General features: G+C 46.1%; 1 protein-coding gene across 4 annotated transcripts in view; it reads left to right on the top strand.

Annotated features, from left to right (window-relative positions):
• The window catches only part of LOC132897904 (carbohydrate sulfotransferase 3-like), a 166,384-nt gene extending 142,618 nt beyond the window's left edge, over positions 1–23,766 (top strand). For 3 of the 4 annotated variants that reach the window (XM_060939168.1, XM_060939167.1, XM_060939170.1), the window contains exons 2-3: positions 11,703–11,864; positions 19,654–23,766. In XM_060939168.1, coding sequence (XP_060795151.1) covers positions 11,785–11,864; positions 19,654–20,869 — 1,296 coding nt within the window. In that variant the 5' untranslated portion in view covers positions 11,703–11,784 and the 3' untranslated portion in view covers positions 20,870–23,766. Of the gene's footprint in view, positions 1–1,568; positions 1,605–11,702; positions 11,865–19,653 lie in introns of those variants that run through there. The other variant, XM_060939169.1, reaches the window with a different exon arrangement.
• The last annotated feature ends 1,860 nt before the right edge of the window (positions 23,767–25,626 follow it).

Below are 25,626 nucleotides of genomic sequence, written 5' to 3' on the forward strand. Positions count from 1 at the left end.
CTGGACTTGTAGATTGTATGGGTTTCTCGGCTGGGTTCTCACGGGCTGGTCCGATCGGACAGTTCCGGATGTAATGTTCAGCGCTCCCACAGTAGAAACACAACCCCTCCTTGTGTCGTCTAGCATGCTCAGCATGTGTTAACCTAGTGCGAGAGACCTCCATGGGTGCGCTGTCCTCTGACGGGGGAGCAGTCCTGGCACAATCATGAATGGAGGGTCGGTGCTTTAACAATTGTTTGAGACAGATAGATAAATCTATAAGGGAGTCAAGAGAAAGGTTCTCATCTCTACAAGCCAGTTCATTAATGATCTTAGGATGGAGACCATGGCAAAAGGACCTTGGCACATGGTCCATTCGTAGGACTTGGTTTGCTCACCACCCTTGTTCCAGATTGCAGTAACCCAGTGGAGTGCTTTGCCAGTGAGAAAAGACAGAAATTTAGCAATCTTATGCTCATCTGATAGGTTTGGGATGATGGCGAAATACATAGAACATTGTAATAGGAAACCTTTACATGCAATGACATCTCCAGAGAACTTCTCTGGAGTTTGGAGTTGCAACACTGGACTTGGAGGAGACTTGGAGCATGCTTGGAGGGCCTGCGACATCACGGTTGTGAGCTGTGACATCCGGGTGTTGAGATCGGCAAGCATCTGCTGATGTTCTCCTAGCGAACGCCCCTGTGCATTTAAAGCAGTCTGTTTGGAATCCTCCGCTACATCCATGTTGGTGAAGTATCCTGTGAGAATGCAGGCACTTACAGATGTATGGTATGCGTGGAGAAAGACATATTGTAGAAAGTCAACAAAGCCAAATCGAGAGACTGAGTCCGTGTCAGTAAACTAGCGAGGGTCGGGCGATCAGCAAACAATGTAATGTAGGAAAGACAAAGCAAGAAACGAGAAGAAAGTAGCAAGGGTCAGAAATGAAGTAGTTAGTCAGAAAGACACAAGGCTTGGCATGAACTGGTAGCAGAATGATACTTTGCAAAGGTGTGTTTGTGAGGGGAGCTTACAGTGGTGCTTGAAAGTTTGTGAACCCTTTAGAATTTTCTATATTTCTGCATAAATATGACCTAAAACATCATCAGATTTTCACACAAGTCCTAAAAGTAGATAAAGAGAACCCAGTTAAACAAATGAGAGAAAAATATTATACTCAGTCATTTATGCATTGAGGAAAATGATCCAATATTACATATCGCTGTGTGGCAAAAGTATGTGAACCTTTACTTTCAGTATCTGGTGTGACCCCCTTGTGCAGCAATAACTGCAACTAAATGTTTGCGGTAACTGTTGATCAGTCCTGCACACCAACTTGAAGGAATTTTAGCCCATTCCTCCATACAGAACAGCTTCAACTCTGGGATGTTGGTGGGTTTCTATGGAATCTTTTGGCACAAAATTGATTCCATATGATGGCAAGCCGTCCTGGCCCAGATGCAGCAAAACAGGCTCAAACCATGATAAGACCACCACCATGTTTCACAGATGGGATAAGGTTCTTATGCTGGAATGCAGTGTTTTCCTTTTTCCAAACATAACTGTGGCAGCGGGGGCATGGTCAAGCGTCGGTCTGTGACCGGAGGGCGGAGTCAGGGAAGGTAAGTGGCAGAATCACTGCACCTGAGGTTGATTAACGTGTGTTTGTGTGTCTTCCCCAGTGACCGCGCCCTATTTAAGGAGAGAACGAGAGCAGAGGGAGCGCTGTCTCCCCAACCAGACACCTGATGTGTGTGTGCGTGTGTGTGTGTGTGTGTGTGTGTGTGTGTACATGAGAGAGTGTAAAAAGACCACTGAAGTGTCAAAATAAACACGACTTACGAAACTCAGTTCTGGCCTGCTGTCTTCTGTGCTCCTCCCACTCCTAGAAACTGCCACAGTGGTGCCGATACCCGGGACTGGAGCGCAGAAGAAGAGCAGCCCCATGGAGTCCTCCTTTTTCGCTGACCTGGTGCACGCCCTCGCCACGGCCCAGCAGAGCCAGCACCAGGCACTAGTTGCCATCCAGAAGGAGCAAGAGCAACGGTTCGAGGCCCTGGTGTTGGCAGAGCAGGAAGATTGACAGGTGTTCTGGCACCTCCTCGCATCGGCGGGGTCCACCACCTCCACTGCTGCGGGCCCTTCCCCCCTCACCCTAATGAAGATGGGCCCGAATGACGACCCCGAGGCCTTCCTCATGCTCTTCGAGCAGGTAGCAGAGGCCTCGGGCTGGCCGGTGGAACAGCGTGTGGCACGCTTCCTCCCCCTGCTAACAGGTGAGCCACAGCTGGCCGCACTACAGCTCCCTGCCGACCGCTGGCTGGTCTATGCGGACCTCCGCCGGGCTGTCCTCCAGCGTGTGGGGCGCACCCCTGAACAGCAGCGACAGCGCTTCTGTGCTCTGCGCTTGGAGGAAGTCGGCTGGCCGTTCATGTTTGGCCAGCAACTCCGGGATGCCTGCTGGCAGTGGTTGAGGGCCGACAACCGCAATGCCGAGGGAATCATCGATCAGGTGGTGCTGGAGCAGTTCATCGCTTGCCTACCGGCAGGAACCGCAAAGTGGGTCCAGTGCCACTGCTCGGCATCGCTGGATCAGGCCATCGAGCTGGGGGAGGACCATTTGGTGGCTGTCCCAGTGGCAGGACAGCAGACAACCTCTTCTTCCCTCTCCTCTCTCTCTCCCCCCTCCTGTGTCTCGTCCTCGCCCCGTTCCCCCACCGCGGAGGCGGGGGCCGGCGTCACCCCAGCCGGCCCGCCGCACCCACGGTGCCCTCCTGTCTGTCCCTTCTATGTCTGTCTCTTCCCCCCCTCAGGTGAGTGAGCCCCAGACCGCCAGTGCAGAGATGAAGCCCGGGCTGATTTGCTGGCGCTGCGGGGAGCCGGGCCACCTCCAACAGCAGAGCTCGGCAATGGAGGTGGGCATGGTGGTTCAGGTCCCCAACACGCCAGGAGCCACCCTCGATCGTGCCGGAGCATATCGCATACCGGTGAGTGTCCAAGGGGATACATATCAGGCGTTGGTGGACTCTGGCTGTAATCAGACCTCAATCCACCAAAGCCTGGTGAAAAATGAGGCAATGTGGGGACAGATTATACCAAGTGATGCAGGACACTCAGACTCAAGAACAAATCACACAGCTTTTGATTCCAAAAAGCCACCGGAAATTGGTATTCCAGGCGGCTCACTTTAATCCCATGGCCGGACACTTAGGGCAGGATAAAACACCAGCCCGAATAATGGCCCGGTTCTATTGGCCAGGGATTCACGGTGATGTCCGTAAGTGGTGTACAGCATGCCGCGAATGCCAGTTAGTAAATCCAGTGGCAATTCCAAAAGCACCTTTGCGCCCTCTCCCATTAATCGAGACTACGTTCGAAAGGATTGGGATGGATCTCGTCGGGCCATTAGATCGGTCAACACGAGGGTATCGCTTTATATTAGTTCTATTGGACTATGCAATGCAATACCCGGAAGCAGTGCCTCTTCGCAATATCTCAGCACGCAGTATTGCGGAAGCGCTCTTCCGCGTCATCTCACAAGTTGGAATCCCCAAAGAGATTCTGACTGATCAAAGCACCTCGTTTATGTCACGAAAACTGAACGAACTGTATGGGTTATTAGGAATTAAGCCGACCTGCACCAGCGTTTATCACCCACAAAAGGACGGTTTAGTCGAACGATTCAATCACACCCTCAAAAATATAATTAAGAAATTCGTAAGCGAGGATGCACATAATTGGGATAAATGGCTCGAACCCTTGTTATTTGCAGTGCGAGAGGTCCCACCAGCCTCCACGGGGTTCTCTCCATTCAAATTATTATATGGGCGTAAGGCGCGTGGCATTTTAGACGTGCTGCAACAAAACTGGGAGGAGGGACCTTCGCCAAGTAAAAATGAGATTCAATACATTATTGACCTGCGCGCAAAACTCGACACACTCACCCACCTAACCCAGGAGAATTTGCGGCATGCTCAAGAACGGCAAACCCGCCTGTACGACAAGGGTACGTGCCTTAGAGAGTTCGCACCGGGAGATAAAGTACTCGTACTGTTGCCCACATCGAGCTCCAAATTAATCGCCAAGTGGCAAGGACCCTTTGAGGTCACATGGCGAGTCGGGGACGTCGACTATGAGGTGAGGCGAACGGACAGGGGTGGGGTGCTACAGATTTACCACCTCAATCTACTCAAACTCTGGAACAAGGAGGTCCCCATGGCGTTGGTGTCGGTGGTTCCGGAGAAGGCGGAGCTGGGGCTGGATGTTCAAAAGGGAACACTGGCATCACGTACCTCTCCGGTCCCCTGTGGAGACCACCTCTCCCCGACCCAACTTGCGGAGGTTGCCCAGTTGCAGACCGAGTTTTCAGACGTGTTCTCGCCCCTGCCCAGCCACACTGACCTCATAGAGCACCACATTGAGATGCCCGCGGGGGTGGTAATGCACAGCCACCCTTACAGGCTACCCGAACACAAGAAAAAAGTGGTTCAGGAAGAACTCGAGGCCATGCTCGAAATGGGCATCGTCGAGGAGTCCCAAAGTGACTGGATAGGGTCCTCCGCCCCCACGCCACCTACGCGGCCGCATACTTAGATGACATCATTATCTATAGTAATGACTGGCCGCGGCACGTACAACATCTGAGGGCCATCCTTAGGTCACTGAGGGGAGCGGGTCTCACAGCCAACCTGAAGAAGTGTGCGATTGGACAGGTGGAAGTACGGTATCTGGGCTTCCACTTGGGCAACGGGCAGGTGCGTCCCCAAATTAACAAGACAGCAGCAATTGCGGCCTGACCAAAGCCCAAGACCAAAAAGGGGGTGAGACGGTTCCTGGGGCTGGCTGGCTACTATTGTAGGTTTATACCTAATTATTCGGATGTCACCAGCCCGCTGACTGATCTCACTAAAAAGGGGACACCAGATCTGGTCCAGTGGATGGAGCAATGCCAGCGGGCTTTCTCTGAGATGAAGGCTGCACTGTGTGGGGGGCCACTGTTACACTCCCCTGACTTTTCTCTCCCTTTTATGTTACAGATGGATGCATCGGACAGAGGGCTGGGGGCTGTTTTGTCCCAGGAGGTGGAGGGGGAGGACCGCCCAGTGCTGTACATCAGTAGGAAGCTGTCAGTGCATGAGGGGCGCTACAGCACCATTGAAAAAGAGTGCCTGGTGATCAAGTGGGCGGTCCTCGCCCTCCAGTACTACCTTCTGGGATGCCCTTTCGCCCTCTGTTCAGACCACACACCCCTTCAGTGGCTCCACCGCATGAAGGATGCCAACGCGTGGATCACCCGTTGGTATCTGGCACGCCAACCCTTTAACTTCAAGGTGATCCACAGGCCGGGGGCGCAGATGGTTGTGGCAGACTTCCTCTCCCATCAAGGGGGGAGGGGGAGTCGGCTGCAGGCCTGACAGCTGCCCGGCCTGAGTCGGGCGGTGGGGGTATGTGGCAGCGGGGGCATGGTCAAGCGTCGGTCTGTGACCAGAGGGCGGAGTCAGGGAAGGTAAGTGGCAGAATCACTGCACCTGAGGTTGATTAACGTCTGTTTGTGTGTCTTCTCCAGTGACTGTGCCCTATTTAAGGAGAGAGCAAGAGCAGAGGGAGAGCTCTTTCCCCAACCAGACGCCTGATGTGTGTGTGTGTGTGTGTGTGTGTGTGTGTGTGTACACTAGAGAGTGTAAAAAGACCACTGAAAAGTGTCAAAATAAACATGAGTTATGAAACTCAGTTCTGGCCTGCCATCTTCTGTGCTCCTCCCACTCCTACAAACTGCCACAATAATGCTTCTCATTGATACCAAAATGTTCTATTTTGGTCTCATCCATCCACAAAACATTTTTTCCAATAGACTTCTGGCTTGTCCACGTGATCTTTAGCAAACTGAAGACGAGCAGCAATGTTCTTTTTGGAGAGCAGTGGCTTTCTCCTTGCAACCCTGCAATGCACACCATTGTTGTTCAGTGTTCTCCTGATGGTGGACTCATGAACATCAGCATTAACCAATGTGAGAGAGGCCTTCAGTTGCTTAGAAATTACCCTGGGGTCCTTTGTGACCTCGCCGACTATTACATGCCTTGCTCTTGGAGTGATCTTTGTTGGTCGCCCACTCCTGGGGAGGGTAACAATGGTCTTGAATTTCCTCCATTTGGACACAATCTGTCTGACTGTGGATTGGTGGAGTCCAAACTCTTTAGAGATGGTTTTGTAACCTTTTCCAGCCTGATGAGCATCAACAGTGCTTTTTCTGAGGTCCTCAGAAATCTCCTTTGTTCGTGCCATGATACACTTCCACAAATGTGTGTTGTGAAGATCAGACTTTGATATATCCCTGTTCTTTAAATAAAACAGGGTGCCCACTCACACCTGATTGTCATCCCATTGATTGAAAACACCTGACTCTAATTTCACCTTCAAATGAACTGCTAATCCTAGAGGTTCACATACTTTTGCCACTCACAGATATGTAATATTGGATCATTTTCCTCAATAAATAAATGACCAAGTATAATATTTTTGTCTCATTTGTTTAACTGGGTTCTCTTTATCTACTGTTAACACTTGTGTGAAAATCTGATGATGTTTTAGATCATATTTATGCAGAAATAAAGAAAATTATAAAGGGTTCACAAACTTTCAAGCACCACTGTATATGGAGGGACAGGAGATTGATGAAATGGAAGCCAGCTGTGATTCAGTAGGCGGGAGACAGAGGGCACTGTGTGTTCTGGGAATTGTAGGTTGGAGGATCCATGTTTGTAGTTTGCTGATCTTCAGCAGGTTTACTGACATATTTCTTACTTAACATGTTATTCAGTTACTTTTTCGGTTTTAGTAACCCTAATATCGTGACTCATATTGGCAACTAATTGCAATTAAATATTATACTTATAGGTCTATTCAGTTTTTAGCCATGTTGAATTTAGTTTGTTTGGTCCACGGCAGGCATGACTTATCCGTGCAATCTTCAAGAGACTTGTGCGAGACTTTGAAATGTGAAGTGTCAGCTAGGTGTCAGTGCCACCATTTTGAAAACTGTTTTCCAAACAAAATATTGTACAAAAACGAGTTTAAATGACGATTACTGCCTACTCTTTTCAAACTTTCCCGATTGCTATCAAAACAAACAAAACTTCCGTCTTGGTTACATCAGCATTTGAAAGAGTGCGTGCTTCTTTTGACAATGTTGGCAGATGTTGGTCACTTTGATTTCTGCTGTACAGTACGTTTTACTTCTGTCCTACAATGTCTTGCACAGGTCTTAATGAATCTCGTTTATGGCCATTGCTTTGACATATGGACTGATATATTACAGAGCATATTTCAAACACTCATAACTTGCTATAGCAGTGACAAAAGAGCTATCAAAATACATTCCTATATTTAATAAAATGAGATAAATAAATTTTGATAATAAAAAATTATGCCTTCAGTTTCCCTTTAAACTGTGACCCAGCAATATTTCCATGGTCTGCGGAATGGCCTTTGGTTATAGATGATTATAACAATCGACACTGTTCATCGTCTGAAACTAGTGATATTCCAAAGCCTGTAAAACACAGAAGCATTCTTCGGCCTTTGCTTCTTAATGTACCAAAGCACTCAGCAGCCGAACGAGCCTGTCGGACCGATAAAATTCCCAAACCACCAAGGGTTCTCTTTCAGGTATGGAAATGTTCAGTGGACCTCACTAGCAGCATTTATTAATGCATCTCCATCTGGGTCACATACATATTAATCTGCTGTTTATTAAGTCCTTCACCCTGTAAAACACACCAAAAATTAAGTTCAATCCGTGTTCAACAAATAAATCCAGATTAGACTTCAAAACAAGTTTATTTCTTAAGATTTGACGAGATGTAGCAAAATGTTTCCTAATTAGGAATGAAGTATGCAGTATGATTAGCGCCATTGTCCTTTTGGAAGTTTAAGCCCCGCCCACAGTCTGACATCTTGTAGTATGGTCCTGTATTTGTCTTCATCCATCTCACCTCAACATCACAACCCTGATAACCAGTTCCAGGGATTATGAATAGGCCACGCCTCCCTGCCGATGCTGTGTGATGATGTTATTACTTGTTGGGTTGTGTTTCCTAATGCGCATCGTTATATAATGAGGATTTCATTGTGCTCGTTTATCCTCGGTGCATGCAGTGACTTGAGTTAGTGCTATTTGTGGTCGCTTCCTGTGTGAAGTCTCATGGTTTTAACAGCTTGGTTTAATGTGGCAGAGGTGAAGTCTGACGCTCTCAGCCTCAATAATGTGATGTGTTTATTTCAAAAAGGAACTCAAGATGACGGATAAAACGACTGGTCAGAAGGTGTTGATTAATGTTCTATAACAGCAGCTCTGACAGTAGTGTATGTGAGTGTGCATGAGATAATTTGCATTATTTAAACTGGTTGAACCGCCTGTGGGTTCACCACCCACAGAGGTAGCAGTAGGGGGCCAGTGCAGTGTGGATTGGGCGGCAGTTGAAGGCAGGGGCCTCGACGACCTGATCCCCGGACACAGCAGCTAGCTGTTGGGACATGGAATGTCACTTCGCTGGGAGGAAAGAGGCTGAGCTTGTGCGGGAGGTTGAGAGGTACTGGCTAGAGATAGTTGGGCTCACCTCCACGCACAGCTTGGGCTCTGGAACCCAGCTCCTCGAGAGGGGCTGGACTCTCCACTTCTCTGGATTCGCCCATGGTGAGCGGCGGCAGGCTGGTGTGGGCTTGCTTATAGCTCCCCAGCTCAGCCGCCATGTGTTGGAGTTTACCCCAGTGAATGAGAGGGTCACCTCTCTGCGCCTTCGGATTGGGGAGAGGGCTCTTGCTGTTGTTTGTGCCTATGGGCTGAATATCAGTATAGAGTATCCGTCCTTCTTGGAGTCCCTGGGAGAGGTACTGAGGGGTGCTCAGACTGGGGACTCCATTGTGCTATTGGGGGACTTCAATGCTCACGTGGGCGACGACAGTGACACCTGGAGGGGCGTGGTTGGGAGGAACGGCCTCCCCGATCTGAATCCAAGTGGTGTTTTGTTATTGGACTTCTGTGCTAGTCACAGTTTGTCCATAATGAACACCATGTTCGAGCATAGGGGTGTCCATAAGTGCACATGGCACCAGGACACCTTAGGTTGGAGGTCGATGATAGACTTTGTTGTCGTTTCATCTGATCTCCGGCCCTATGTCTTGGACACTCGGGTGAAGAGAGGGGCTGAGCTGTCAACTGATCACCACCTGGTGGTGAGTTGGATCTGCTGGCGGAGGAGGAAGCCGGACAGACCTGGCAGGCCCAAACATATGGTGAGGGTCTGCTGGGAACGTCTGGCTGAGCACTCTGTTGGGGGGGTCTTTAACTCCCACCTCCGGGAGAGCTTTTCCCAGCTTCCAAGGGAGGCGGGGGACATTGAGTCTGAGTGGACCATGTTCTCTACCTCCATTGTGGACGCAGCTGTTTGGAGCTGTGGCCACAAGGTCTCTGGTGCCTGTTGTGGCGGCAATCCCCGAACCCGGTGGTGGACACCAGAAGTAAGTGATGCTGTCAAGCTGAAGAAGGAGTCCTATCAGGCCATGTTGACCTCTGGGACTCCTGAGGCAGCTGACGGGTATCAGCAGGCCAGGCGTGCTGCAGCTCGGGTAGTTGCGGAGGCAAAAACTCGGAACTGGGAGGAGTTCGGGGAGGCCATGGAGGAGGACTATCGGTCAGCCTCGAAGAAATTCTGGCACATCGTCTGGCGCCTCAGGAGGGGGAAGCAGTACTCTGCCAACACTGTTTACAGTGCGGGTGGGGAGCTGTTGACCTCGACTGGGGACATCGTCGGGTGGTGAAAGGAATACTTTGAGGATCTTCTCAATCCCACCATCATGTCTTCCATTGAGGAGACTGAGGCTGATGACTCAGAGGTGGACTCGTCCATTACACAAGCCAAAGTCACTGAGGTGGTTTGCAAGCTCCTCAGGGGCAAGGCACTGGGGGTGGATGAGATCCGCCCTGAGTATCTCAAGTCTCTGGATGTTGTGGGGCTGTCTTGGTTGGCACGCCTCTGCAACATCACGTGGCGGTCGGGGACAGTGCCTCTGGAGTGGCAGACTGGGGTGGTGGTCCCTCTTTTTAAGAAAGGGGACCGGAGAGTGTGCTCCAATTATAGGGGAATGACACTTCTCAGCCTCCAAGGGAAGGTTTACTCCAGGGTACTGGAGAGGTGAATTTGACCAATGGTTGAACCTCAGATCCAGGAGGAACAATGCGGTTTTTGTCCTGGTTGCGAAACACTGGACCAGCTCTATACCCTTCATAGGGTGCTCGAGGGTTCATGGGAGTTTGCCCAACCAGTCCACATGTGCTTTGTGGATCTGGAGAAGGCATTCGACCGTGTCCCTCATGGTATTCTGTGGGGGGTGCTTCGGGAGAATGGGGTTCGGGGCTCTTTGCTAAGGGCTGTCAGGTCCCTGTACAAATGGAGCAGGAGTCTGGTTTGCATTGCCGGCAGTAAGTCAGACCTGTTCCCAGTGCATGTTGGACTCCTGCAGGGCTGCCCTTTGTCACCGGTTCTGTTCATAATTTTTATGGACAGAATTTCTAGGCGCAGCTAGGGGCCGGAAGGAATCCTGTTTGGGAACCACAGGATTTCATCTCTGCTTTTTGCGGATGATGTTGTCCTGTTGGCTTCTTCAAACCAGGACCTTCAGCATGCACTGGGGCGGTTTGCAGTCAAGTGTGAAGCGGCTGGGATGAGAATCAGCACCTCCAAGTCCGAGGCCATGGTTCTTGACCGGAAAAGGGTGGCTTGCCCTCTCCAGGTTGGTGGAGAAGTCTTGCCTCAAGTGGAGGAGTTTAAGTATCTCGGGATCTTGTTCATGAGTGAGGGGAGGATGGAGCATGAGATCGACAGGCGGATCGGTGCAGCCTCCGCAGTGATGCGGTCGCTTTACTGGTCCATCACGGTGAAGAAGGAGCTGAGCCAAAAGGCAAAGCTCTCAATGTACCAGTCGATCTATGTTCCGATTCTCACCTATGGTCATGAGCTTTGGGTAATGACCGAAAGAACAAGATCGCGGATACAAGCGGCCGAAATGAGTTTCCTTCGCAGGGTGGCTGGGCACTCCCTTAGAGATAGGGTGAGAAGCACAGTCACTCGGGAGGAGCTCGGAGTAGAGCTGCTGCTCCTCCACATCGAGAGGAATTAGCTGAGGTGGCTCGGGCATCTTTTTCAGATGCCTCCTGGACGCCTCCTTGGGGAGGTGTTCCAGGCATGTCCCCCCAGGAGGAGGCCCCGGGGAAGACCCAGGACACGCTGGAGGGACTATGTCTCTCGGCTGGCCTGGGAACGCCTCGGTGTTCTTCCCGAGGAGCTGGCCGAGGTGTCTGGGGAAAAGGAAGTTTGGGCTTCCATGCTCAGACTACTGCCTCCATGACCCGGCCCCGGATAAAGCGGAAGAAGACGAGACGAGAGAAAACTGGTTGAGCCATATTTTAGGCAAGATCACACTAGTACACCCACACCCACATGATCAGTAAGCAGGATGAAAGGAGCTGTCTGTTATCACAACAGGAAGAACAGGTGGTTTGTGTCTTTCTCACTTTTCTAACAAGTCGATGCACCTTTTATTTCTGCCCAACCAATCCTTTGCCCAACCCGGACACACGCACACCAATATTCTGAGTGAAAGCAGATCTGAAATCCTGATATAAAGTCATGTGTGTGCATGTGTGTGTGTGTGCTATATTTCAGAATTAAGCAGTGTGTATGAGAGAGCTGAGAGGACCAGAGCCTGGAGGTCAAACTCACAATCAGGACATAATCACGCACAAGAATGAAGATTAAATACACCATCTCCTTGGTCTTCATCGTGGCTGTGGTCATCATCGAGAAGGAGAGCAACATCATCTCCAAGTAAGCCAACATCTCTAAATCTCAAAATCTCTAAATGCATGTTTTCTCCAGGTATCTAAATGAACTAAACAAAATAAATGAATAAAAATTTAATGTATGCTAGATATTAGTGAATAAATGTTAGCGCTGACTTGTTGAGAAGATCAGAGCTCATATCTGAGGTCATAGGAATATATTAATCAGATAAGAATAGAAATTGGAACAGGAGGTGCACTGGTGTTGTTGGGGTTCAACCCAGTCAGAGACCCCGATTCCTTTGTGGGCCCCCCTCGGAGCCGAGGACGAATGAAACAGGTCGATAGAAACAGACAGGGGAACACCAGAGAGTTCACATGCCAGTTTATTCACACAGTCACTTCGTCGAAATGAAAACATTCTTGGAAACATCTTATAGTATCTCTGTGTTTATGTTTTGTCTTCATTTGTGTGTGCGTGTAATGGGTGTGCGTCTATGTAGAAGTGTGTAATGAACTTGAATCAATCATAATATAATAACATATTTCTGATCATAGTAAGGTACAGATAGATATCAGAGTCTCGGCTTATGGTCAATATTATGGTTAATATTCATTACATAGAGCATGGAATGTCTAAACACAGAATGTCTAGTCTACGGAGTCTATTCAGAGAAGGTCAAAGACATTAGTTTGCACAGAAAGGATCTTAATAATTAACATAATTTCTTACCACATGAATGTGTGTTAAGTCAGTAAATTACATCTTGATTTCATCAACATAAGCAAAATAACAAATAACAATATGTCTTTAATAATGCTAAAACAAAGAATGTTATAAGAAAATAAACATAAAAATAAGAACAACTTAAACATAAGAACAATGAGAATATGTCTGAAAGAGAGAGAACAATTAAACAACTAACAGGATTAAAGTCATAACTAAATTAGGTTAATGCTTTTAAACTAAAAACCCTTAGAATCATAAGATCTTTACTATAATTATAATGTCATTATGAAACTAATCTAAAACTATAAAACTAACATTAATCACGGAATGCATTCATTAATTACGGGATCCAAATCACTACCATAGTATATTTCAAGCTTTTAAGAAGCTATAAACCTAAGTTTCAACTAAACATGAATTAACATAAACATGAACCTTAATTCTACCATTTCAGAGTGTGTGTGGGTCGATCTGACACCAAAACAGACCTTGGTGAATCTTTCAGACACCTCTCTGAATGAATACACATTCATATCAAAAAATAAACAAAATGTTCCCAAACAATGTCCAGCCAAGACAGAAGGTCATTTTTAACTGAACCTTAAGTTAATCCTTAATTTTGTCACCATTTTAATAAATTACTGCCTTCTTGGTCAAGAATAATACTTATATAAACCTAACAAGGTTTTTTGGTTTTTTTTTGTTTGTTTGTTTAGACAGTTTGTCAGAAAATGGGGCGGCATGGTAGTGTAGTGGTTAGCGCTATCACCTCACAGCAAGAAGGTCTGGGTTCGAGCCCCATGGCCGACGAGGGCCTTTCTATGCGGAGTTTGCATGTTCTCCCCGTGTCCGTGTGGGTTTCCTCCAGGTGCTCCGGTTTCCCCCACAGTCCAAAGACATGCAGGTTAGGTTAACCGGTGACTCTAAATTGACCGTAGGTGTGAATGTGAGTGTGAATGGTTGTCTGTGTCTATGTGTCAGCCCTGTGATGACCTGGCGACTTGTCCAGGGTGTACCCCGCCTTTCGCCCGTAGTCAGCTGGGATAGGCTCCAGCTTGCCTGCGACCCTGTAGAACAGGATAAAGCAGCTAGAGATAATGAGATGAGATGAGATGAGTTTGTCAGAAAGGTTCCGAGGGCATGTGGTTGAGACTAGAGGCCTTCATCAGGAATGGGATTATATGGGTGTCACAGTCCGGTCCAGTCTATCCATGCCTGAGTTTGTGGGACTTCCATGAACTTCCATGCCAGTTCCAGGCTGGATCCAGGACAGGAATTCAGTCCTGCCCTGCTGTCGGCCATTTTCCCAGAAGCGGCACTCCCACACCTGCTACCACTCCTCTCCCATCAGCCAGGGCCTTCTTAAGAGCTGTTTGGAGCTACTCCAGTTGCCAGACTGTCTCTTGCAGACTTTCCTTGCCTCACTACAGCCCTTTGGTATTGTTACTTCTCGATTCCCCCTGCCTGTATCGTTACGTGTTTTTTTTGTCTAGTTTTCTGTCCAGTTTTTGCCCCTGTTGTACCTGCCTGTTCCTCTGGATTGTGTTTTTTGCTTCCTCTGCCTGGGTTTCCCTTGTCCCTGTTTTCTTCAGTTTTTGTGAAGATTTTTCTGTCCTGTTTTTGTCCCTGACCATGCCTGCCTGCACTTCTGTGTTTTGACCTCTTGGCCTGTTCTTTGACCATTGATTTTTCCTGAGCCCTATTGTACCTCTGCTCTGTACTTCATTAAAGAAGTTTCTTTTTGTACAAAGAAGTTTCTTTTTGCTCTTGGGTCCTCACTTCACCTCAGCTTGCCATTTCTGACAGCACAGTCTGGCCAGCATGGACCCAGCAGATTTTGCCCACCTAAGAGCAGTGGTGCAAAAGCAGGGAGCTCTCCTTGGGACCCACCAATGGGACATCCAACAGGTGAACCAAAACCTTGTCGCCATCTCTAACACTCTTTATCTTCTTGCCACTCAGCTACAACAGCTTCAAGTAACGTCTGCTCCCACACAACCCCCTCTGCCTACCTCTCCTCCAGCTCCTGCTCCAGCCCTCTTCAGGGAGCCGAGACTTCCCGTCCCACAGCCATACGACGGAGAACCAGGTACTTGCCGATCGTTCTTATCTCAATGCTCGCTAACCCTTGAGCTCCAACCATTGGCCTTCTCCACAGAGTGTTCCTGAGTGGCCTACACCATCACTCTCCTCACTGGCAAAGCTAGGGAGTGGGGAACAGCTATGTGGGACGCCAATGCACTATGCTGCACCAGCTTCAAGAATTTCACAGAGGAAATGAGGTGAACCTTTGATCGCTGTCTGTCTGGCAGTGAGGCAGCAAGAGAAATCATGGGACTGTGGCAGGGTGCCCAGTCCATGTTTGATTATGCGATTGAGTTTCATGCTTTGGTGGCATTGTGTGGCTGGAATGAGTGTCTTGTTTGACTCATTTTTGAACGGGCTGTCAGACTCCATCAAGGATGAACTGGTCTCACGAGAACTGCCACCTGATCTCCCCGGTCTCATGGACCTCCCCAGCTGCATTGACTCCCGGATCGGACAGCGGGTGAAAGAAAGAACTCGGACTAGTCTTGCACCCCCTCAGCCTCCCATCCCTCCCGCTGAGCCAATGCAGGTAGACCAAGTCCACATCTCACCTGAGGAATGACAGCGCTGTCGGGATATGAGGACATGTTTTTATTGTGGACAGCTGGGGCATTTCTGCCAGTCCCACCCTTTAAAAGGAAGAGCCCACCAGTGAGTTTAGGGACCCTGGTGGGCAATGTCCAGAATCGGCCGCCTACCGATCAACTGCTACTCCCAGTGGTCATCCATGGCAATCAGCCCCATGACCTCCAGGCACTCATTGATTCAGGGGCTGTCAGAAACCTCATCTGCTCGACCACCGCCTAGCGCCTGGGGATTCCACTACTGGTTCTTTAACCTGTCCCTCACTGTCCTGACCCTTAATGGTACTGGTATGACCACCATCACCCATAAAACATCCCCGGTCACCTTAAGAATTTTGGGCAACCACTCTGAATCCATCCGGTTTTTTGTCATGAGCAATTCCCATGTGAACATATTTCTTGGTCTGCCCTTGCGAACTCTACATAACCCCCATGTCAACTGGACTAACAACACCATTTTAGGATGGAGTCAATTCTGTTTATCGTCATGCCTGAGATCTGCCCTCCCTCATGCTGAGCTGCTCTAGCCCACCATTGGTGAATATCCTGACCTCTCTAATGTGCCTCCCAAGTATAATGACCTAAAACCTGTGTTCAGCAAGTCTCAAGCTGTTTCCCTTCCTTCCCATAGGCCTTATGACTGTGGAATTGACCTTCTCCCTGGCACTGCACCACCCAAGGGGCGACTTTACTCTCTCTCTCCCTCTGAAAGGCAAGCCATGGACAAGTACATCACCGAGTCCTTAGCACCTGGAATTATTCGTCCTTCCTTTTCTCCTGCAGGGGCCCTTCCCCATCTCCAAGGTAATTAATCCCTGCTCTGTAAGACTGTCTCTGCCCCCAACCATATGCCGTATTCACCCAACTTTCTATGTCTCCCAAGTCAAACCCTTTGTCTCCAGTTCCCTATAACCACCCTCCAAACCCCCTCCTCCTCCCAGGTTTATAGATGGTGGTGAGGTCTTCGCGGTCAGGAGGTTGCTGAAGGTACGACGCCGAGGCAGAGGACTCCAGTACTTGGTTGATTGTGAGGGGTATGGTCCTGAGGAGAGGAGCTGGGTTCCTGCCAGGTTCATTATGGATCCCATCCTCATCACGGACTTCCACCAACAACACCCTGAGGCACTTCCTAAGGCACTTGGAGGCGCCCATTGAAGGGGGGGCTACTGTCACAGTCCGGATCAGTCCATCCATGCCTGAGTTTGTGGGACTTCCACACCGGCTCCAGGCCAGATCCAGGACAAGAATTCAGTCCTGCCCTGCTGTCGGCCATTTTCCCGGAAGCGGCACTCCCACACCTGCTACCACTCCTCTCCCATCAGCCAGGGCCTTCTTAAGAGCTGTTTGGAGCTACTCCAGTTGCTAGACTGTCTCTTGCAGACTTTCCTTGCCTCGCTACAGCCCTTTGGTATTGTGACTTCTCAATTCCCCCTGCCTGTATCGTTTGGGGGGGGAAGTTGTCTAGTTTTCTGTCCAGTTTTTGCCCCTGCCTGTTCCTTTGGATTGTGTTTTTGCTTCCTTTGCCTGGGTTTCCCTTGTCCCTGTTTCCTTCAGTTTTTGTGAAGATTTTTCTGTCCTGTTTTTGTCCCTGACCATGCCTGCCTGCTCTTCTGTGTTTTTGACCTCCTTGGCCCGTTCTTTGACCATTGATTTTTGTCTGTGGCCTATTGTACTTCATTAAAGAAGTTTCTTTTTGTACACTCCCTGTCTTGAGTCTGCTCTTGGGTCCTCACTTCACTTCAGCTTGCCATTTCTGACAATGGGACCCAAAAGAAAAATAAGTGATGATTCCATTTTCATGAGGAAGAGTGAATGGTCAGATCAGTCAGATATACAGCTCAGAGAACAAACAAAGATTAAATTCATAATATGAATATGAGGAGCTGTGTGATGAATTTCAAACATTCATCATTTCATTCTTAGTGAGTCAGGGACGGATCCAGAGCAATGCAACCACTGCACATGCATCAGTCAGAAATATATGTGCACCACTTAGCATCGGTCACGGGGTGTTTGTTTACTTTACCACTAGCTGGCTACATGGGCTATAACCACGATCAATCAACAGACCAATGATACAGGATCCGACCACCTGTGGTAAGCGGTAATGCTTACCTGATCTAATTTACCTGTATTCTCACAATGCTGTGTATAGCCTGACCTGAGACAAAGGATCTAAGTCAAACCAATAAAATGCTCCAGAAAGAGGTCAAAATTCACCGCGAATAACTGGCTGAACTGCAGTTGTGGTGGGCAGTGCCTGGGTTGTTTTGAAAGGTCTCAGAGAGAGGGAAGTGCCTGTAAAGTTTTGCAGGGTTTGGACTTTTGGTGGCCAAGTTATGAATTTTTAAATCCCTGCATGCACACGTGGCTGGAGCCAGGGCTCATATTAAAGTTTTGGTGAGCCGGGCTTTGGGGTTGAACAGCGGGCCAAGTCATGTTCATAGCAGGCCGTAGCTGCCCTCTTCGGAAAGCTCAGTGTGCTCTACTTCCCTCTGAAAATCAATGGCAAGCTGTTAAAATTAATGAAAATATTACAGCAAACGTGCATCTGTCAGATTCTTGGGCTGGATCCGTCCTTGAGTAAGTGCCTGGTCAGGGTCACAGTGGTTTACGTTTAAGCTGCTAGTTTGTTTACATTTTGGGAAACAAAATTTTCATTAAATTTTGAGAAAAAAAAAACTGTCCCAAGCAGCAAGAGGTCAAGATGTAAATCCTGTATAAAGTACATGTAGAGAGCAATTAATGAAGCTAGTGCTGTAATATAGATATTTATTTATTCACTGCCTGAAAGCGGAGCTCCTGATGAGTTTATGAGCAAAATATTTCCAAGGGCACAAAATCACCCTGAATAGAATATTACGGCACCATGAATGAACCAATTAATTGTGTCATGTCATGTTTTTCACACAGCCGCAGACCGCAACATGTGCATAGTATCATTAGGACTAATCCCCATGCACCTGTTCCTGATTAGAGCTCAATCACAGCACAGACATTTATATAAGGACTCTGAGTAACACACAGACTTTGTGAAAGCCTTGTATTTTGTGTCACTTTTCTGGTTTTGACCCTGTTTGTGTGTTTGGACTGTAAGTATTGTATCCCTCTGATATCCTGTCTGTGTTTCACTCCACCATTGCCTGGTTTTCCACTCGTTTTGCATCTGTTTGCTCGCGTGTTTTCAATAAAACTCTTCCTGCGATTACATCCGTCTATCATCCTTACACAACACAACCTGTCACCTGTCCAACAAGTGAGTGGACTAATGAAACTGTTTTAACTCGTTTTATATGAAACTGCCATAAATATTTTCTGTAAAATGTGTTCGTAAATAATCCCTTTTTTTTTTTAAAGCAAATTAAAAATAAGCACTGGATAAAAACCCATCTATCTTATGGAAATAGAGACAAATTTCATTGTCTGGTGGTCAGGTGTTTATGAGGTACACTGCCTTGCACTTATGAGTGGGTTCCCTGTGGTAGTACACAGACAGATGTACATACGATACTTCGTAGAGTCAAGCCATCAAAAATCAGGTCACACTTAAGTACTGTATGGAGCTCTTAAATATAAAATTTTGTTTTAAGCTGCTTTACATGATATAAATGCTGTTGCAGATTGTAATGTTTTGCCGGCTGCATCCAATCACAATCAGACATCAACAGAAAACACTCAGTGAAAACAAAAGTGTGAATATAAATATAAAATGTCATATAAAGCCTGTAACAATGCTGAAATGACTTTACGCTATGATGCAGTCGTAAACGAAGCTGTGATTAATTTGGTGATCTAGCTACAGGTTCATAAGTTCTATTCCCATTCCTAGCTTTCTGGATCTTTTTCTAAAAAATTGTAGAAATTCTAATGAGAATATTCCTCATTTATTAAACCAGATACAAACATATTTATTTGTACATTGTTCACAGGAGCATTTGCACGATACACACAAATCCCACACTGCTGAATGTGTGTACATTTACAGTAAGTATATTGAGACTCATTAACGTGAACTTCGACCAGTCAGCTTTAATTCGTATAAATGGTGATGAGTTACATGATTTTATATAAAGATCACACAAAAGTAAAAGCACCCTATAAACGGAGGAAGGGTTAGTGTGCGTCTGTGTTAGCCGACTTGCTGCAGTGGCTGAGCTGCGTTACTGGAAGATTGAGCACTACAATACACTAGAAGATTTTTATGACATTTATCAACATACATACACACATTGAGTACAAAGAAAATCACTGAAACTTTTATCTGTTCTATTTAAGGTTAGCCTATGAAAACATTTACACACAACTTTACGAATGAATCATAAATGAGGCCAAGCAAGCAATAATGTTTTCTCTTCTTTAAAAATTGGCTGAGGTTGTTGATGACAAAAATAGTTTCTCTGATGTACCACCTTGTGATTTTTTTTTCTTGCAAGGGTCTTGGATAAGCTCTCTCTGAAGCAGACAGCTCAGACTCCACTCCAGACCAGCGGATCGTCTTGGTCACCTCTCCGACAAAATGGTACCAATGCTCTGGTCCTGTCTGAGCTTGACTTCTCATCCTATCTGGAAGTAAAATGGCATCTGAAGAACATCACCAAGCCCAGCAAAGGCGGGAAACACATACTCCTCTTGGCCACAATGCGTACAGGTTCCTCGTTTGTGGGCGAGTTTTTTAACCAGCATGGCGCCAACATGTTCTACTTGTTTGAGCCTCTTTGGCATGTGGCACACATGCTACCTGTGGAGGGTGGAGAGACCAATGGTACGGCTTTGACAAAGGCTTATCGTGACGTTCTCCATCAGCTCTTCTTGTGTGACTTCACCCTGCTGGAGAGCTTCATCAAGCCACCACCAAAGGACCATATCACAACAGGACTATTTCGTCGTGAGTCCAGCCAGTCGTTATGCAACAATCCCGTCTGCACACCATTTGTGAAGAAGGGCTATGTGCCTTCCCAATGCCGTAACCAGCGCTGCGGTCCACTAAACCTCACATTAGCATCCCAGTCCTGCCTGGGGAAGGAGCACCATGCCATCAAGTCTGTACGAGTATGGCAACTGGAGACGCTACAATTGTTAGCAGAAGATCCACGACTGGATTTGAAGGTTATTCAGCTGGTCCGGGATCCTCGAGCCATGTTAGCATCCCGCATGGTGGCCTTCGCAAAAGAGTATAAATACTGGAAGAGGTGGACCATGAGTGGAGACATTCCCGAGGATGACAACGAAGTGAGAAAGCTCAGAGAGACCTGCGAGAATATCCGCATGTCTGCCGAAGTGGGTCTCAAACAGCCCCCATGGTTGCATGGGCGATACATGCTAGTGCGCTACGAGGACATCGCCATGTTTCCGATGCTTAAAGCAGTTGAGCTGTACCAGTTTACTGGCATCCCGTTCACTGCCCAGGTGAAGGAGTGGATCTTGAGGAACACGCAAGCATCCGATAAGGCTAGCGGCATCTACTCGACCAAGAGAAACTCATCCCAGCAGGTGGAGAAATGGAGGTTTAGTATGCCATTTAAGCTCGCACAGATGGTTCAGAAAATTTGTGGTCCCACCATGAATTTGTTCGGGTACACATTCGCAGAAAGCGAAGAGATGCTGATGGACAAATCGATCAGTTTGATCGAAGATAGGATTTTCTTATGACTATAGAATATTTTTTTCACACAGAACTTAGACTTTTTTAGGAAGTTTTTTTTATTTTATTATGGAGATTTGTTCAGAAACAAGGACAATGGCTTAAAGATCAAATGCATAGCTATAAACCGTATCACAAACGTCATGGAGACGTGTGGAGAAAATAATTTGTCAGAAATGTTGATTATCATGTTTCTATAACCTTTTACTGTTACATTTTACTGTTATGTTCATCAGCTAAATGATTTAGCATAGGGCATCTTTTTTTAAGTTACGTATTTATCATTTCTGCTTTTCAGCTGGTTCAGGTGTCAACTCTGTTACAAATGCTGCTTTCATCCCAAAGATGAACCGTAAGATGCAAAAGCTTTGCAAAAGCTGATGGTGGACTCATGAACATTAACATTAGCCAATGTGAGAGAGGCCTTCAGTTGCTTAGAAATTACCCTGGGGTCCTTTGTGACCTCGCCGACTATTACACACCTTGCTCTTGGAGTGATCTTTGTTGGTGGACCACTCCTGGGGAGGGTAACAATGGTCTTGAAATTCCTCCATTTGTACACAATCTGTTTGACTGTGGATTGGTGGAGTCCAAACTCTTTAGAGATGGTTTTGTAACCTTTTCCAGCCTGATGAGCATCAACAATGCTTTTTCTGAGGTCCTCAGAAATCTCCTTTGTTCATGCCATGATACACTTCCACAAACATGTGTTGTGAAGATCAGACTTTGATAGATCCCTGTTCTTTAAATAAAACAGGGTGCCTACTCACACCTGATTGTCATCCCATTGATTGAAAACACCTGACTCTAATTTCACCTTCAAATGAACTGCTAATCCTAGAGGTTCACATACTTTTGCCACTCCCAGATATCCAACATCTGAATTGGACATTCTGCCCACCAACTTTTTTAAGTTGTTCTTCAAAATTACAGATGTGCTTCAGATCATAAATACATCCCTAGAGACTGGCATTGTTCCTGTGTCCCTGAAAAAAGCCGTTGTAAAGCCCCTACTTAAAAAGAATAATCTGGATGCTTCAGTATTAAACAACTACAAGCCAATATCAAATCTACCATTCATCGGGAAAATCCTTGAAAAAATTGTCTTCAATCAATTAACTGCCTTCTTGATATCAAACAGCTGTTTTGATAACTTTCAGTCAGGATTTCGTGCCAATCATAGCACTGAAACAGCGCTGATTAAAGTTATAAATGACATACGTCTTAATACTGATGCAGGCAAAACATCGGTCCTGGTGTTACTGGACCTCAGTGCAGCTTTTGATACTGTTGATCACAACATACTGCTATATCGACTTGAACACTGGGTTGGGTTGACTGGTAAAGTTATTGATTGGTTAAAATCATACTTAAAAGATAGAAGCTTCTTTGTTACCATGGGAAATTGTACCTCAACATCAATGTCCTTGACCTGTGGTGTTCCCCAGGGGTCGATTCTTGGACCATTACTCATCTCATCTCATTATCTCTAGCCGCTTTATCCTTCTACAGGGTCGCAGGCAAGCTGGAGCCTATCCCAGCTGACTACGGGCAAAAGCCAGGGTACACCCTGGACAAGTCGCCAGGTCATCACAGGGCTGACACATAGACACAGACAATCATTCACACCTACGGTCAATTTAGAGTCACCAGTTAACCTAACCTGCATGTCTTTGGACTGTGGGGGAAACTGGAGCACCCGGAGGAAACCCACGCGGACACGGGCAGAACATGCAAACTCCACACAGAAAGGCCCTCGCCGGCCACGGGGCTTGAACCCAGGACCTTCTTGCTGTGAGGCGACAGCACTAACCACTACACCACCGTGCCGCCCCTGGACCATTACTATTCAACCTTTATATGCTCCCACTTGGACAAATTATCAAGAACAACTCAATTTTGTATCACTGCTATGCAGATGACACCCAAATTTATTTTGCTCTATCACCTAATGATTATGCCCCCCTTGAATGTCTCTACCAGTGTATTGACCAAAGCAACAACTGGATGTCACAAAATTTTCTTCAGCTGAACACAGATAAAACAGAAGTAATTCTATTTGGGAAAAAAGATGAAAGACTCAGGATTACCACTATTCTTGACACAAAGGGGATTAAAACAAAAGATATGGTTAAAAATCTTGGTGTTTTCATGGACAGCGAGCTAAACTTTGACAGTCACATGAAAGCAATCACTAAAATGGCATTTTATCATCTAAAAAACATTTCCAGACTAAGAGGACTTGTGTCAAAAAATGATCTGGAAAACTTATCCATGCCTTCATCTCTAGTAGGGTTGATTACTGCAATGGCCTTTTCACAGGCCTGCCAAAAAAGACCATCAAACGACTTCAGCTGGTTCAAAATGCAGCAGCTAGCGTTCTCACACGAACAAAAAGAACAGAGCACATTACTCCAATTCTAAGGTCCCTTCACTGGCTTCCAGTAAGCTACAGAATTGACTTTAAAGCATTGCTGCTGGTGTACAAATCTCTAAATGGTACAGGGCCCAATTACCTCTCTGATATGTTGCGGCAGCCTAACCCAATCAGATCTACCAGATCGCAGCAGCAAAATTTACTGGTAAAACCTGTTGTTAAAACAAAGTGTGGTGAAGCAGCTTTTAGCTACTATGCAGTACAGCTATGGAACCAACTCCCAGAGGACATCAAAAATGCTCCTGCTGTTGGCAGCTTCAAATCTAGACTAAAGACCAAGCTGTTCTCAGATGCTTTCTGCTAACTGATTAATATCATCATCTTTACGTTTTAAACTTTCTTAACTTTTACAGTCTCTGCATGTTTTAAACTTTAACTTTTATTCTATTTTATTCTGCTGTTTTTTTAACTGAATTTTTACTTCATTTTATTTTATTTCTACTATTGTTTAATTCTTATTATTTTTCTTCCCCATTTATTTTATGTAATTTTATTTTCTATTGTTTACTGTTTTGCTTTTACTTTGTAAAGCACATTGAACTGCCACTGTGTATGAAATGTGCTATATAAATAAACTTGCCTTGCCTAATATTGGATCATTTTCCTCAATAAATAAATGACCAAGTATGATATTTTTGTCTCATTTGTTTAACTGGGTTCTCTTTATCTACTTTTAGGGCTTGTGTGAAAATCTGATGATGTTTTAGGTCATATTTATGCAGAAATATAGAAAATTCTAAAGAGTTCACAAACTTTCAAGCACCACTGTAGATGAAGAAGAAAGAAGAAGACAATTTTTATCAAAGCTTCTTAAGACCTCAAAGAGAGTTGAGAAGTTACTGCAGGTTTTCTTCACTGGTTAACCTCAACTTTTATCTCAAACCAATTCTGTACATTCAGCTCGGCTCAGCGATTTAATACGCATCACTTCTACATGTCATTATGTCTATAATTAGAGCTGTTTTTCGCTTCATCTTAGGAAACCAGTTTCACTTGAAGTCAACATCCTGTTTTTTGTGACGTTTGAAATATTCCTCGATGTAAGGATATTCATTGTCCACTGTTTATTTCTCATTTACAGGAAATATCAATCTGATGGAGAGTAAGGTGATGAGCTTAAAACCTCCTAGGGCCTAGCGGTCACATACGTGGACAGCACTTTTTAGAAATTCAGAACAAGAATCCACATATGTGGACATACTTTTTCTCAAAAAGTACATCTTATCAAAGATGATGCTTAGTTTTTATTCTAATCAGGTTCTAATAAGCCCAAATAGCAAAAAGAAATAAAAAAATGCATGTAAAAAAAACAGCTTGGGTCTTAGGAGGTTAGGTCATAGGCAACGGTCAGAGGTCAAACGTAGAATATCAACCTTATTGTCTTGAAGAATGACCCAAAAAGTGAATTAAATCTTCCTGGTGTCTAATTTGCACCTTAAAATTGAATAAAAAGGTTAAAATATACTGTTTTGCGCAAGTTCTGAAGATTTGTTTGCATCTCACTTACACGCACTTTCACCGCCAGGGGGCTGTCGTCGTGACGTCATTTAAGCCAAACAGACCTGGAACAGCTCTGTGTTTACTTGTGAACCGAGCACAAGTGTACGGACTTTAGTTGTGAGAGGTTGTGTAAAATGTCTGAAAGCGATAGCGATTTTGAAGAAGGAACTCTCCAAATTGAATATCGAGAGGTGAAACCATGTATGTATGAACCTTTGGCCGTTGTGAAGCAATCGGTGAATGTGGCTCACTGGTTTGACTGTGCGGCCTCAGAATCGGACAGCGACTCGGCCGACTCTGATCGCGGTGACCCCGGACCTCAACAAGACTCACGCCCAAATGATTTATCCTAGTAATTATGATAAATTCTTACTTTCATCATAATACTAAATAAGAGCCCTTCTGAAGAATAATTAAACTGCCCTCCCTAGTGGATATACAGTGGTGCTTGAAAGTTGGTGAACCCTTTAGACCTTTCTATATTTCTGCATAAATATGACCTAAAACATCATCAGATTTTCACACAAGTCCTAAAAGTAGATAAAGAGAGCCCAGTTAAACAAATGAGACAAAAATATTATACTTGGACATTTAATTATTGAGGAAAATGATCCAATATTACATATCTGTGAGTGGCAAAAGTATGTGAAGCTTTGCTTTCAGTATCTGGTGTGACCCCCTTGTGCAGCAATAACTGCAACTAAACGTTTGTGGTAACTGTTGATCAGTCCTGCACACCAGCTTGGAGGAATTTTAGCCCATTCCTCCGTACAGAACAGCTTCAACTCTGGGATGTTGGTGGGTTTCCTCACATGAACTGCTCGCTTC

The sequence above is a fragment of the Neoarius graeffei genome, chromosome 14 (assembly GCF_027579695.1).
Source record: "Neoarius graeffei isolate fNeoGra1 chromosome 14, fNeoGra1.pri, whole genome shotgun sequence".
Classification (NCBI taxonomy): domain Eukaryota; kingdom Metazoa; phylum Chordata; class Actinopteri; order Siluriformes; family Ariidae; genus Neoarius; species Neoarius graeffei.